Source organism: Capra hircus, chromosome 3, assembly GCF_001704415.2.
Source record: "Capra hircus breed San Clemente chromosome 3, ASM170441v1, whole genome shotgun sequence".
Lineage (NCBI taxonomy): Eukaryota > Metazoa > Chordata > Mammalia > Artiodactyla > Bovidae > Capra > Capra hircus.
The window spans coordinates 109,485,140-109,499,536 of NC_030810.1; the positions used below are offsets into that span (position 1 = coordinate 109,485,140).

Below are 14,397 nucleotides of genomic sequence, written 5' to 3' on the forward strand. Positions count from 1 at the left end.
CTAGAGCAATAAAATAAAATAAATTATATTACTGAGATCCCTGTAAGTTATGGTTTAACATCTGCCTTCCTGTATTGTAGACCTCATCAGGACCCATGGAGAGAAGGAGTTTCCAAAAATATCTCCAATTCGTCTGGTCGGACAGTGGGTCATCAGGGAAGCAGATGAAAATTTGTGGATTTGTGCACTAAGGGATCAGCAGGAAATTAGGTAACAAGAGGGTTGGTAACTCTGGAGAACCACAACAGAATTTCAGCTAGAATTCTGGCCAGACTTGTAGACATGCATAAACAGGAGATCATCATGATTGTGAGTCTTACTCTAGGATTCGATTTTTCAAATGTTTGAGTCCCAAATTAGCCATTTACTAGGGAGTACTCGAAGATAAATGACTTTACTTCTCTAAGCTCCAATCTTCCTTTCTATAAAATGTAGATAACGATGGTACCTCTTCATAGAATTGTTTTGAGAAATGAATGAAGCATAAGGTATATTTAGCATAGTGCCTGACCTATATTAGGTGAATAATTAACTGTTATTTTTATTCTTCTCTCCTCTGCACCCCACTTTTCTAAGTTGCAAACAAAATAACTATACGTTGATAGTTTAAGAAAGTTTTGTTCCTGCGTGCCCCCTCTGCCTCTCTCCCACTAGATTCCAGGTGTGTGCACGGAGGTGGAATGGAGAGTAGTGGGGTAAATATAAAGTTGCCCTGGAGGCCTCCCTGGTGGTCCAGTGGTTAAGACTGTGCACTCACTTCCACTGCAAGGGGCACGGTTTCAATCCCTGATTGGGGAATTAAGATCCTGAATGCTGTGCAGTGCAATCAAAAAAAGAAAAAAAATCAATAAATGATTTTAAAACTATATATATATATATAAAATTGCCCTTTTAAGCACCACTCTGAATGTTATCTCCAGAGAAGGAAGCAAACCTAGGTGCAGCTGATGCATTAACCAGATATGACACAGAGAACGTTTCCTTCTCCTTTTTACTTTCAAGTTTATTCTAAGGCCCTGGATCTCTGCAGCTCAGTTGGAGGCCACGGAGAAGATGCCTACTGTTCCCATGGGAGCCCCTGCCCTGCTGTGGATAGCTCTGCTGCTTTTCTGTAAGTAGAGTTACCAGCCCCCCGAAGGGGCCAGAACAGATTGGGGGAGCGGCTGGCGAGGGAAAGTTGACAATTTTATTGCTGACTTTTTCTAGGTTATGAGCAAACTGTGGGTCATTCCCCGGGGATTCTGTAGGGAGGACGAGCTGGATAGCAGAAGAAGTGGGGTTGGGCATCATCTAAGGAGGAAGCCGGACTGAAAGTCTGGTCCTTGCAATCAAGCTGGCTTTTCCTAGAGGGTAAAGGAGGGACAGCAGAGGAAGGAGAGAAGCTCCTTCTCTCCCTTGAACAGAGTCCTGAAAAGATGGTTGGCCCTTAAAACTCCATGGATGTAGACCTCAGCACCATAACCAGATCCCAGTCTTCAGGTATCCAGAAGGCTGGGGTCAGATACTAACTTATTGTCTCTGGATTTTGCAGCTCCAGATGGCATGTCAGCAGGTGAGTCCTCTGTCCTTGTTCTCTCAGTATTTCAATGTGTCTGGAAATTGCCCGCCGTTCATCCTTTCCCTTCATCCCATCATCTATTTTTTAATGATTATTAATCTGCTCTTCCCTGTCTATCACACTTCCATCTGCCTCGTCTTCCTTCTTTCCCCCATTCAAAAGCTTCCCACACAGCGTTTCATTCTCTCAAGTCACCCTTTCCTCTTTTATGCAAACAATTATGTCTGCTGAGCATCTGTCTCAGCCTCTGCTCCAGATACTATGATATAAACTCATTTAATTCTTATGTCATCATCCCTGATATTATTACTGCCATTTTATAACTGAGGATACTGAAACTCAGATTAAGTAATTTGTTGGAGGTTACATGGCCAACAAGGCACTAGATTCTAACATAAGTCCTTTAAATCCAAGTCTAGTTCTCTTTTGAACATATCGCCTCTTCCTCATCACCACCTGGCCACTTCTGAAGTCTTCATTCCACAAATTTGTACCACATCTCTTTGTTCTTGAAAGCGTTTTAAGACTGATCCTCTTGGTGATTCTCAGTACCTTCCAGAATTGACATATAACTTCCATTCCCTATTCACTCACAATTAAATAGTCATAAAAATTTAGAGCTGGGAGAAGCCATGTATTTCATTTAGTCCACTACCTTAATTCATCCATTATTCACTCATTCATCAACTCAATAAATACTTAATGAATACTCACTTAATGAATGTAGTAGTCATTGTGCCGAACTATGTATGAACATCTCAGACATAATCTCTGCTTGAAAAGAGACTTCAATCCTCATTTACAGATACTGAAATTGGAATCAAGAAAATTAGAGGGGTTATCCTCTTTTGTTTTTTAATATCTTACATTCATGTCCTGTTTTTTCCTAAGTTGGGAGCTAGGGTCCCTAGGTGGGACCACAAGATTCTTTCTTCCTTCCTTTAATCCTAGGACTCAGGATAGATTCTTATCACCAACAGTTTAAGGGTAGATTGACCATTGATTGACTATTATTATGTCTGTACTCTGGAAGCTGAACAGATTTCAATGATATTTTCCCTCCTTCCATATCTCTTTCCACAATCTGTTCTTCTCAAAGCCAACTGGAAATCTAAGGTGTCCTTGAATCCACCATGGAGAGAAATATTTAGAGGAGAAACTGTGACTCTTACATGTGGTGCGAACAGATCCTCTGAAAATGAGTCCTCTGTGTGGATCCACAATGGAACCACTTTGAAAGAGACAAATTCAAGATGGGACATTGTGAAAGCACGCATGCAGGACAGTGGGGAATACCAATGCCGAATCAAAGGATTTGCCATTAGTGAACCTGTGTACCTAAACGTCATCAGTGGTAAGTTCCAGGGTTACAGAAATATCAATTCTCTCATGTGCGGAATGGCCCATCTGAAAAATAGGGAAAAAGCAAGTTATTCCAAGGCTTAGCGAAGCAAGGTTGAACTCTGGGTCTCTCCACATACAGGTCCATCTCTCTTCTTCAGCCTCTACTCTATCTGCCCTTCTGCCTTCTTTCAATATTCTAGTAATCTCCCAATGTTACTCCGCTAGGCTGTTTCATTTCTATCTTCTCTACCTGGGTACAGATGCATATTACATGGTCAAATGGCATACTGGATATATGAACATTACAAAGAGCTCTTTGATTTAAAGAGTTACTTTGCCATTTCCATGTGTCATGACCTGAATATTAAGTTGTACTCTTTTATTTGTTTAATTTTTTTATTTATTAACTGAAGGGTAATTGCTTTACAGAATTCTGTTGTTTTCTGTCAAACCTCAACATGAATCAGCCATAGGTATATATATATATCCCTTCCCTTTTGAACCTCCCTCCCTTCTCCCTCCCCACCCCACCCCTCTAGGTTGATACAGAGCCCCTGTTTGAGCTTCCTGTAACATGGAGTGAAATTCCCCTTGGCTATCTGTTTTACATATGGTAAAGTAGTAAGTTGCACTCTTGATTTTGAAAGCTATCTCTTTACATTGCTCGTGTACTCTACTTTTACTTAAGAACAAAGCTTATGTTTGCTTCATCACTCTCCTACTGACAACAATTAGTACAGTGTGCTCAGGCATATGTGGGTTACTTTGTAAATGTTCAGTGAACAAAGTAATGATTTCATTTGAACAGCTAGGTCATTTATATTTTGTTTTATATTTTTAAATATAAATATTTTTAAAGTATAAGCATATTTTGTATTTTTTCTCTTGAGTGAAAAGAGATCTTTCAACATCTGTGTACAAATTCTAAGTAGAAACTAAAGCAGTGTAAAATAGCTTCTTTATTTTTTTGGAGTAGATTCTAGAAAAGTCCTCAAGGATTGCTCCTAAGTAAAATATGCTTTTGCAACCTAGACCTGTTTCTATTCTAAATTTTGAGTTCTTAAAATGACATTAGCCATACAACCTGACTCTTATATTTTACTGACTCATTATTGACATTCATTGAGAATCTACCGATTCCTAGGTATTATTAGGCCCTGGAGATATGATGAAAGGAACAGACATGCTCCTGACCTCTGAAGTAGAGAGCCCAATGAGGAAATGGACATCCAATCAATAGTTACACAAATAATTAATTCGAATTGTGATGCATGTTCTGAGGAAGCTGGAGGCTTACTGTGATTAATAGAACGGGGAAGTACCTATAAGTTTAGAGAGGACAACTCTACTAGGCTAGGACTCTCCAGGCAGAGTAGGTTTATTTCCCCTTTAGTGACCAAATGCAACAATAGAGCTGAAAGGGATAATGGGTTTCAGACCTCCTATGGGTAGGCTTATCAGAAGTGTCAGCGATGTTGTGGCCCCAGAATTACCTTTCAGGAGGAGAGAGTATTTATCAACAGAGGAGACAGGCTGGAAGCATTATTTTGTGTTTCCTTTTTATTGACCTTATGAGCCAAGAAATGGGTTAATGATAAAGGTTTCTGATACGCATTCTCTGCATGATCGTTTTTATCTTATTTTTATTTAATTTTAATCTGTCATTGTTAAATAAATATCTTAATGAATATTCTTCAGACTGGTTGATCCTTCAGGCCTCTGCTGAGGTGATGATGGAGGGTGAGTCCCTCTTCCTCAGGTGCCACAGTTGGAAGAATCTGAATGCCTTCAAGGTGATCTACTACAAAGATAACAGAGCTCTCAAGTACTGGTATGAAAACCACAACATCTCCATCACCAATGTCACAGAAGGGGACAGTGGCATCTATTACTGTGTGGGCAGAATTCAGAGGCTCAACTACACCTCTAATAAACTCAAGATTATAGTAAAAAAAAGTAAGTTGGTGAAGGAAAGGGAATGAGTCCATAGCAGGGGAAAGGAGAAAGAACATTTGAGCTTAATGCAATTGAAGCTATTGAATGCAAGCAACTGTGATTCCCTGAAAAGTCTACTAGATTTGCAATGAGGAGACCAGGGGTAGAGTATATCCCTTAGTCTCTGTCTCAGATTCCTTACTGTTCAATGGCAACAGTAATACCTTCTCACATTATGTAATGTTTACAGATGTTAAATTCAATAGTTGTAAAATGGATTTTTAAACTGTTGAATACTAGTGAAGCAAAGTCACCTATTGCTTCTGGGGAGAAACTTACATTTATCAAATAGAAAAAGAGTTTCAAAGTTGAAGGAACAAACTCTTTATAGCTTGAAGAGTCTATTCTAGCCTATGAGGGATGGGAAAGGAAACTAAGTCAACAGACTGTGTGCCTGTAAATTAGGAGATGAGAAAGAGGGCTTGATATGCAAAGAGTAGTCAGGCAGGCTGCCTCTGTAGTCAATGAAAGGCTGCCATTTCCAAATTTCATATAAAAGAAGGAGCTTTTAAAATATTTGCTTTGCAATGAGGAAATAAGACATTTGCTTGGTACACTTTGCTCATGCCAAAATCTTAAAAAACATGAGACCAGAAGCCACAATTAATTTCTAATGGTAGTTCTCTGTTAACTAATTTGAGACCCATTGTTTGATTTTCACTATGCTTCCGGTATCCTTACCTATAAAATAAAGGGTTTGGACTAAACTTCATTAAAATTATTTGCAGAATTAAAAAAAAAATACTGATGTCTGTATATCATCCCTTGAGCTTCTAACTTAATTAGCTTGGAATGAGACCTGGACATCAATATTTAAAAGCTCTTCCAGGTAATGGTAATAGGCAGCTAGTGTTGAGAGTCACCAGTCTAGGTGACCTGTGAGTAATTTCTGGCTATAATATTCTAGGGTTCTAAAATTCTAGAAAAATCACAAAAAAATCACTACTTTGTAAATAGAATAGCAGAATCACAAAACAGTGGAATTGAAAAACAATTTACTTATTGCCTTGCTTGCCTTGCTCAGTCGCTCCATTGTGTCTGACTCTTAGCAACCCCATGAACTTAGCCTGTCAGGCTCCTCTGTCCATGGGATTTTCCAGGCAAGAATACTGGAGTGGGTTGCCATTTCCTCCTCCAGGGGATTGTCCCAACCCAAGGATCAAACCTGGGAAGCCAATTTATTAATATTTATGATCTAGCCCAATATCTTAATTTCACCCAACAGACATGCAATGAGTGATGACTGTTTGAGAAATAAGGCACTGGTGACCCCCTGCCCTTACTCTATCTGCTTCCCACCTCCATGTCCTATGTGGACACTGGTCTCATGAGGCTCCAAGGAAGGGATCATCTTTCCTATGACCTTTCCCATTAGGCATATTGGCCAGACAAGCCAAAGGACTGTGGGGGAAATACTTAGGACTCCCTAGGGCTTCAGGGGGCACAGACTAAGGAACCCAAACCTGTGAGTGTTTTGTCTCTGCTCCTGGATGTCATTTCATGCTAGAAGGTGAAGGACCATGTTGGATCCTTCTTTTAGGGGAGATGAAGACTTTAATCTCACTTTTCAATTCCTAATTTGAGTTATGTTTCTTATTGCCTCTAGAGTACACTCAAAGCAACTATTTCTGGCTACAATTTTTTATCCCATTGTTGGTGCTGATTCTGTTTGTTGTGGACACAGGGTTGCTTATCTCGACCCAGCAGCAGTTCACGTTACTCTTGAAGATGAAGAGAATCAGAAAACGCAACAGATTTACGGACCCACAGCCTAAACCAGATCCCCCAGGGAACTGATGTCACTCCTCAAGAAACCTCTGCAATAGCAGAGGTTTTTGGCTTTAGTAAACGCTTCTCAGTTGTCAAAGACAGCTCACAAGGTACATAGAAAAAGCTCACGGCTTTATAGAACTGCTTCATTAAACTGATCGAGTGGCATGTAATAGGAAGTGCTCAATAAGCATCATTTATATAAGTAAAGAAATGAATAGATTCATTTATTAGAATCTGTAAAAGAGATATACAACTTGAATAAAAGTATGAAACCATGTAATGTGACACTTTTAAGTATTCAAGGCTTGCTAGTTTTGAGGCATAACCATGAAGTCCTAGATTAGAAACGTTCTCTTTTGTAATGTTCTCTCCATTGTAAGTCTGACCTATGAATGAGACGACAAGGAAGGATGTGCTGATGAAGCTGATCATTTTTATGCTCTCTCTTCACTTGCTATCACATGAACTTTTAGCTCTTGGCAGAATCTGGGGCAGACTTGAGCCCCTGAATTCTGGGGGTGAGGCTCCATCTAAGAGTTCCCTGTGATTGTTTCACTCCTCTCTCATCTCCCCAAATTAAATCTTGTATATCTTCTTACAGTGCCTGAACTAAGCATCTTAGAGAGACTTGCACATAATAATAACTCTCACAATGAAAAAGTACAAGACTGAATGAGATCTCAAACAAAGTCCCAGTCTTTTCTCTCCCACCCCTGCCCCACCTCTTCTCATGGAGACAGTTATATGGGGCCTTGGGGAAAACATTAGAAAAGAGAGCAAGGTACTGTCAGTGCTGACCAGAAGTTTACAACAGGAAATGGGAAATCAGAGCACCTTTAGTTTATCTGTTTTTTGAACAATTAAAAACTTAAGGAAGTGAACTAGGGGGAACATTTGTAAATATTCATAAGACTGACAAGTCCCATTTTCTCCAAAGAGGTCATAAATAATAGAGAAATTATTAAAGCTCTTTTTTTTTTAAATATAGGTATCTGCTGTTGGCATGAGGGAAACCCTTTCATCCCCTTGAGTTCTTGTGGCTGAACTAATAATAAAGTTGACACGAGACAAATTAACAGGAGAAAAAGAAAGAAATTTTAATTCATGTGCTCAGAGGTCTTATAGAAATGGGACCTAACAAGCGGCCAAAGCAGGCAACCTTTATACTTTTTAGACAAAGAAATGATACATTTGAAAGGAATTGACAGGACAGAGAAGCTTAGGTTTGGAGTGCTCAATTCATGAAGAATCTAAACAGAGATTGGGCTTGAGGTATTAAATAAAAGAAGAAACAAGGTTTTCTTCTTATTATTATTTTTAATTGGAGGATAGCTGTATATATCCCTTCACTCCATCCCACCTGTCTAGGTCCTCACAGAGCACTGGGCTGAGCTCCTTATGTTATATACATACACACATTCATTTTCATTTCTTTTCCATTATGGTTTATTACAGAATATTGAATATAGTTCCCTCTGTCATATAGCAGGACCCTGTTGTTTATCCATGCTATATATAATGGTTTGCATCTGCTAATCCCAAACTCCCAAATCCATCCACCCTGCTTCTTAAGTAACTTTAATTCAAAATATTCAATATATCATCGTGGCATATTTAGAGACAGCCCACATTGAGCCCTAACACTGATATGAACCTCCTTAATACTGTCCATGCTGTTTTTGTTTTTAATAATTTCAGAGAGACAGTGACCAGATTCCCAGGAAAGGGCTGTGGCACTTGGCTTTGTGTAAAGAGGCTTTATGGGTGGAGAAGGGATTTTTTTCTGCAACAATAGGCCAGGAAAAGTCCCTATAGGAAGCTCCTTGCTGCTATTCCTAGATATTCCCGTACCTTTAAGAAAAGATAGAAGGTTTATTATAGTTACAGCCTTGGGACCAGAGTCATACAGAACATTCATTATCAACATCCAGTCTCATGGTGTTTTACACACAGCTATGCATCAGGCTGAGGAGCAAGTTACTTACTCCTGCATTTGGTCTGAGGCTAAGTGACCCAGAAGAATTGAGAGAGATTGAACATGGATAGTCCAGGCTTTGCAAGCTTTAGATACATCTTTCTGAGTCTTGACTGTTACACTTCATTTTTACTTCCATTTACATTCTCACCCCAGCTTGCAAGCACTATGGACTGAGCACAGACCTGGAAGTTCGAGCTGTGGGTAACTAGCTGTGTGACTGGGGCAAGTTCTTGTCAGTCTCAGATTCCATTTCCTCTTTGTAACAAGGGAGGTTTGGACTAGGCGGTCTCTAAGCTCCTTTTAGCCCAGACATTTTGTCTTTCATTACACGGGAATCTGGCTCTATGTGGTGACTCTCCAGCACAAAGGTTCAGAACACATTCCCCAAGAAGCTCCAGTGTGAATTTTTCTTTCATTCTCCACATACTGTTTTCTCCTTTCACTGTGTTCTTCCATATATTTAAATTTCAGGCTTGTATCAGACTTATGTCTATCATTTATTTCCACATTTTTTCTTCCCGATAGTCATGCATCTATTCTGTAGGGACTGTGGAACACATAGTTGGATCTTGAGTACTCTGTGGACCCTCCAAATATGACACTTATAAAGATGTCTTTTAATATATATAAAATCTATCTGTGACAGAGAGATAGTATGAATGTCACCAAATGATTAGATAGAAATAATCATCCCAGCTTCACCCTCTGTTACCTCCAATCTCTTACCATAATGGTCTAGACTAGCTCATAAAGCAAATTTCTTTCCCATGGTTGCTGTTCCAAATTATCTGCCATAAACTATCACAAACTCCTAATAATAAAGGATTTGTTTTTGAATATCGAGTCAGTAGCTCCCTGCTACTGGCCAGCAGAAGACAAATTTCCATGGCCCTTTGGAGTAGGAACAGACAAAAGATACACCTTGTGAGTATTTCAGGAAATTGAATATTTGAAGAAAGGCTCTGCTCTTTCTCTCTTTTCATTAAATGGAACATGGAACAGCAGAACATCTCCTTGAAGTCAGAAATGGGAGCTTTATGTTGAGAATGGCAGAGGCACTTGCCAGCCTGGGTCCCCAGAAAACCTCAGAGAGTAGTATTATCTCCTTGCCTTAAGTTGTCTACCCAGCCCTGGGCAGTTAGTCACCAAGTCCAAGTTCCCGGCTGATGCCTTATCAGCTTCCATGACATTCCACCACAGGTCTTTTACTCTATAACTGTGCCCAGGATCACTGTTAAAGCCATTTGCATATATCACTTACAGCATCCACAATCTTTCCCTTCTTGAAGGCTTTCCTGTTTTTCCTGCTATTTTCAATTTTTGAATTATCACTGAGAGAAATCAGTAATCTCACTGCAAGGTAAGGAATGCAACGAAATTGAACTTGCTTACAGAGAAATTTTTGAAGACCAAGAAATGACTTCCTGCAGATTCTGAGAAAAATGCTAATTTTTATTTATTTATTTATTTTTTTACCAGTTTGCAACAAGGTAATACTGCACTGCCACAGACTAAGCTGAACCAAAGCAAATACCATTCAATTAATAGGATTCAATTTTTGAAAATTAACATCTTTTTAAAATTAAAATATAGGAACCACTGATCTTCTGCCTTCACTAGCTCATATCAAGGCTGCAAATTTGGAGTCTCCATTGACCAACCACTGTTCTAGAAATGGAATCCTAAAATGTTTCAGACTGGGATCTCTAGGAAACAGAGTCTGAAGCAGAGATTTGAAAGCAGTAAATTTATTAAGGAGTGCTCTCAGCATAAACACCCATGAGGGATGAAGGTAGAAGGGGAAGTGGAAATGTGAGGGAGTCATGCAAAAACTTCAAATCATCTCACAGATAGGAATTCTGGAATCTGGGAGTACCCTTCATAGCTATCTTAAGTTGAGGAAAGGCTACCAGTCTTTATACCCTGAAAAAGATAAGTCATTGGAAAGGCTACCCATGGGAAGGGGCTGTGACTCTGGAGATGGCAGTTCTTTAGCATGGTAGTTCCTGAAGTAGGACTCAACTGCAAGCTGTCAGCCCAAGACATTTCCAGCAGCTAGGGAAATAGATGTTTGGGTCCTGAAGGGGCTGCACCAGAGCAGCTACCAAATACAATTTCAAACTGAAGTGAGTGTGTCACTGGCCATCAGATCTTTACCTAACAGTTTTATCTATACTAAGAAAAAAATATATAACTGTTTTCTGGCTATCCTAACAGAAATAAACTGACTCTGTCATTTCTAAAAATATGGTCACCAAGGCAAAGATATTTTTTATCTTTTATCTCTGGTCGGATTTTATACACCAGTGTTTTTCAGCAAAGCTAGATATGTTAAGTTGACTTAGAAGATTTGTTAATTTCCATTGGTTTGCCCCATTTTCAGCACCTAGCTAGCTTCATGACACTCTTACAAGTGACATTTTGCCTCTGCAGGATCACCACATGAGATCTGCTAGATTCTGGAGACTGAAGAAGCTGGGTCTGAAATGCAGGCTATACCTGTTCTTTAGTATAGAAGGCCCAGTGGAGTGAAAGGATGAGGGAGAGAGAACCAGAGCATATGCTTTCACCTTCTGTGATGCTCAGACATAAAACGCTGTTTTTTAAACTCAGGTTTTAAGTTGGGGATATCTAAGAAGAAATTTCTGAAGATTAACGTCTGAAAGCTTAGGTGATTTTTGTTGTTAAGTTGGTGAGTTGTGTTCAATTCTTTTGTGACCCCATGGACTGTAGCCCACCAGATTCTTCTGTCTGTGGGATTTCCCAAGCAAGAATAGTGCAGTGGGTTGCCATTTCCTTCTCCAGGGGATCTTCCTGACCCAGGGGTCAAACCTACCTCTTCTGAACTGGCAGGCGGATTCTTCACCACTGAGCTGCTGGGAAGCCATGATAGCTTAGGAGCTGACTGGAAAATCTTTTCATTAAATCAAGCTTCAGACTTCTCATTAATAAATGACTTCAGAAGCTGTTGTTAAAGTGTTTACATTTATAACACTATTTCAAAGATTTAGGTCTACTCTGAAAAAGGAACTCCGATTCTTCTTGGCTCCTCCCCGCCTCCATCCCCTTTCACCCCTGTGTTGGAGGTGTGAAAGCATTAAACTGTTCATCACGATCTCCTTTCCCAAGGAGTTTTCTCACTAGTTTTTACCTAGGCATCTTGGGGCTGGGCAACCCACCTCTATGCTCTCAGTAGCTGAAGATCTTTTGCATTACCACATCTGTACTCCTCATTTCCAGAAATAGTCAGTTAGGGCAGTTCTATCCACTTAGAGAGTGGGTTTTTTCGTTTGTTCGTTTGCCATTTGAAGATCCCTCAGGCTGTGGTGGGATATTAGCAAGCAGCAAAATCAGATTACAAAAAGCTTTCAACATCCACAGAAAAGGGCATGCATGTGTCTCCACACTTACTTGTTAAATAAAATTTTGCACAAATTGCTCCTACGCCCTTCACCACCACAACACAGGTTTTTCTGAGGTGGTTTCCAAGCACTTTATTCATTAGCCTTTTAGAACTCTGCTGAATTTTGTGTCTTATTGTAGTTGCATAATCCAACATATTCTCAGGACATATTTAGATATGTACATGAGGGTGTGACAGAATATGGGTATAAATGACCCAAGCAGATAAATCTTTTCCCTGTATTCTTAAGGGTATGATAAGTCATTCCCTATCCTCTCTTAAGGAGAGCACAGAGAAGCACAACTAACTCAAATGGAAGCCTCCAGTGTTAGCATCCAATTCAGTCTATTCTTGATCCCATACTTAGCAGCATTACTAAAACAGCATTAAAATTAATATACGTTTATGAAATGAGAGAAAAGGCCTTCCACAACTCTCCTCACTGAGAGGAGAGGGGTTTTCGCCCCATGGCTCTGCACAAAGCATCTTTGACATCCTGGTTCCTCAGACTGTACACGACAGGGTTTAGCAGAGGGGTGATCACTGTGTACGTCACTGAGATGAGGCTGTCCTGCCCCAGGGAACTCTGGGACTTAGGCTTCAGGTAAATGATAGAGGCACAGCCATAGTGGATGATGACCACAATGAGGTGGGAGGCGCAGGTGGCAAAGGCCTTCTTCCGACCCTCAGCTGAAGCAATCTTGAGGATGGTGGAGATGATGAGGACATAAGAGATGAAGACCAGTCCCATGGGTACAACAAGGACACAAATACTGACAAAAAAGTTGATGATCTCATTGATAGTGGTGTCTGTGCAGGCCAGCTTCAGCAGAGGTCTCACATCACAAAAGAAGTGAGAGATGATAAAGGCATCACAGAAGGGCAGGCCAAACACAGACGTTACCTGGACAATGGCCATACTCAGGCCAATTCCCAGGGACCCAGTTGCCAACTGGATACAGGCCTCTTTCCCCATGATGACCGAATACCGTAGAGGGTTGCAGATGGCCATGTAGCGATCGTATCCCATGGCTGTGAGCAAGAAGCAGTTATTGATACCAAAGGTTAGATAGAAAAAGAGCTGAGTGGCACAGCCTTGGAGAGAAATGGTCTGATGAGGACTCAGGAGGCCAGAAAGCATACAGGGAATGATGGCCACAGTATAGCAGGTCTCAGAGATGGACAACATGCTTAGGAAAAAGTACATGGGAGTATGAAGATGACGGTCGAGGCGAATAATAGTCAAAATAACGGCATTGCCAGAGAGAGTCAGCAGGTACAAAGTTAGAAAGACAACAAACAAACCAAGCCTGTGCTGCCGCCCAAAGCTGGAGAAACCTTCAAAAAGGAACTCAGCCACAGAAGTGGAGTTTGGCTTTGGCATTGAGGGAGGTTGAGGTCTAAGAGAGCTCAGCAAAGGAAAGAAAGGTATGATGAATTAATCATGAAAGATAGTAGGCTGGACCAAGGCCTTCAGGGAAGGGTGTGTCCATTCTCTGAGCAATGCCTGAGCCCTCAAGAGTCATCAGTGTTCAGGTTAGACCACATGCTCAGAGCCATCACTTTCCCCCTCTTTTCTTTAGTACTATAAAGGTTTTACCCCAGGACCCTGGGGTTTATGGCAGAAATAGATCTGAGAAAGAAAAGAGAGGCACATCAAAAGGCAGATTTGTAGAAATAATTACCCAGCCACTGAAGAGATGAGTTCAGGTCCAGGAAGAAGCCTAGCTCTAAAGTTCTTCCTCCAACACTCTTTTTTTTTTTTTTTTTGCAGGAGAGAAGATACTTACAGCCAATAAACATATGAAGACATATTCAAATCTCAGTATTAATCAGCGAAATGCAAGGCAAGATGGTGACATATCATTTTAGACTCATTCAACTGTCAAAAATAAACTGGCCAAAGCAAGTGTCCTCCTCCAGCACTTTTGACTTAGCCCCCTCAGCATCCAATGGTGAACAGTGATCTAAGTGAAAGACAAAAGATACCCACGACTGATATTCTATCAACACTGTCAGAGTGCACTATCAAGACCAGATGTCCTGAAAGCGTCCTAGGATGACTTCTCCTCAGAACCCTTTGTCCTAGGCTTTACTTCCCCAAGTCCTTCACTAAAATCCACTGTGATCATGAAAGACTCAGAAAGACCGTGCAGGTATTTAGCTTATTTCCCTGCATTCTAGCCAAAGGCAAGGAGAGCATGAAATAAATATGAACTTACCCCTTCAAGTCACTTCAAGTATGAAAAGGTTTTCCTGGTGTGAGAAAAGCTAAGACATTTAATCAGAGAAGATGTTCTGTAACAGAGGCTCTATTTTTCATTTCAATATTGTATAGTCCAAGTT

General features: G+C 40.4%; 2 protein-coding genes across 2 annotated transcripts; one reads left to right on the forward strand and one right to left on the reverse strand.

The window, feature by feature from the left end:
- On the forward strand, nt 1,012–6,955 carry FCER1A (Fc fragment of IgE receptor Ia). The gene is made up of 5 exons (XM_005677253.3): nt 1,012–1,111; nt 1,532–1,552; nt 2,658–2,912; nt 4,601–4,858; nt 6,504–6,955. Exons 1-5 carry the CDS (start codon nt 1,054–1,056, stop codon nt 6,692–6,694), a joined length of 783 nt encoding a protein of 260 aa, XP_005677310.2. The 5' UTR covers nt 1,012–1,053; the 3' UTR covers nt 6,695–6,955.
- LOC102191662 (olfactory receptor 10J3) lies at nt 12,450–13,435 on the reverse strand. The gene has a single exon (XM_005677252.2). The coding sequence runs from the start codon at nt 13,433–13,435 to the stop codon at nt 12,491–12,493; it is 945 nt and encodes a 314-aa protein (XP_005677309.2). The 3' UTR covers nt 12,450–12,490.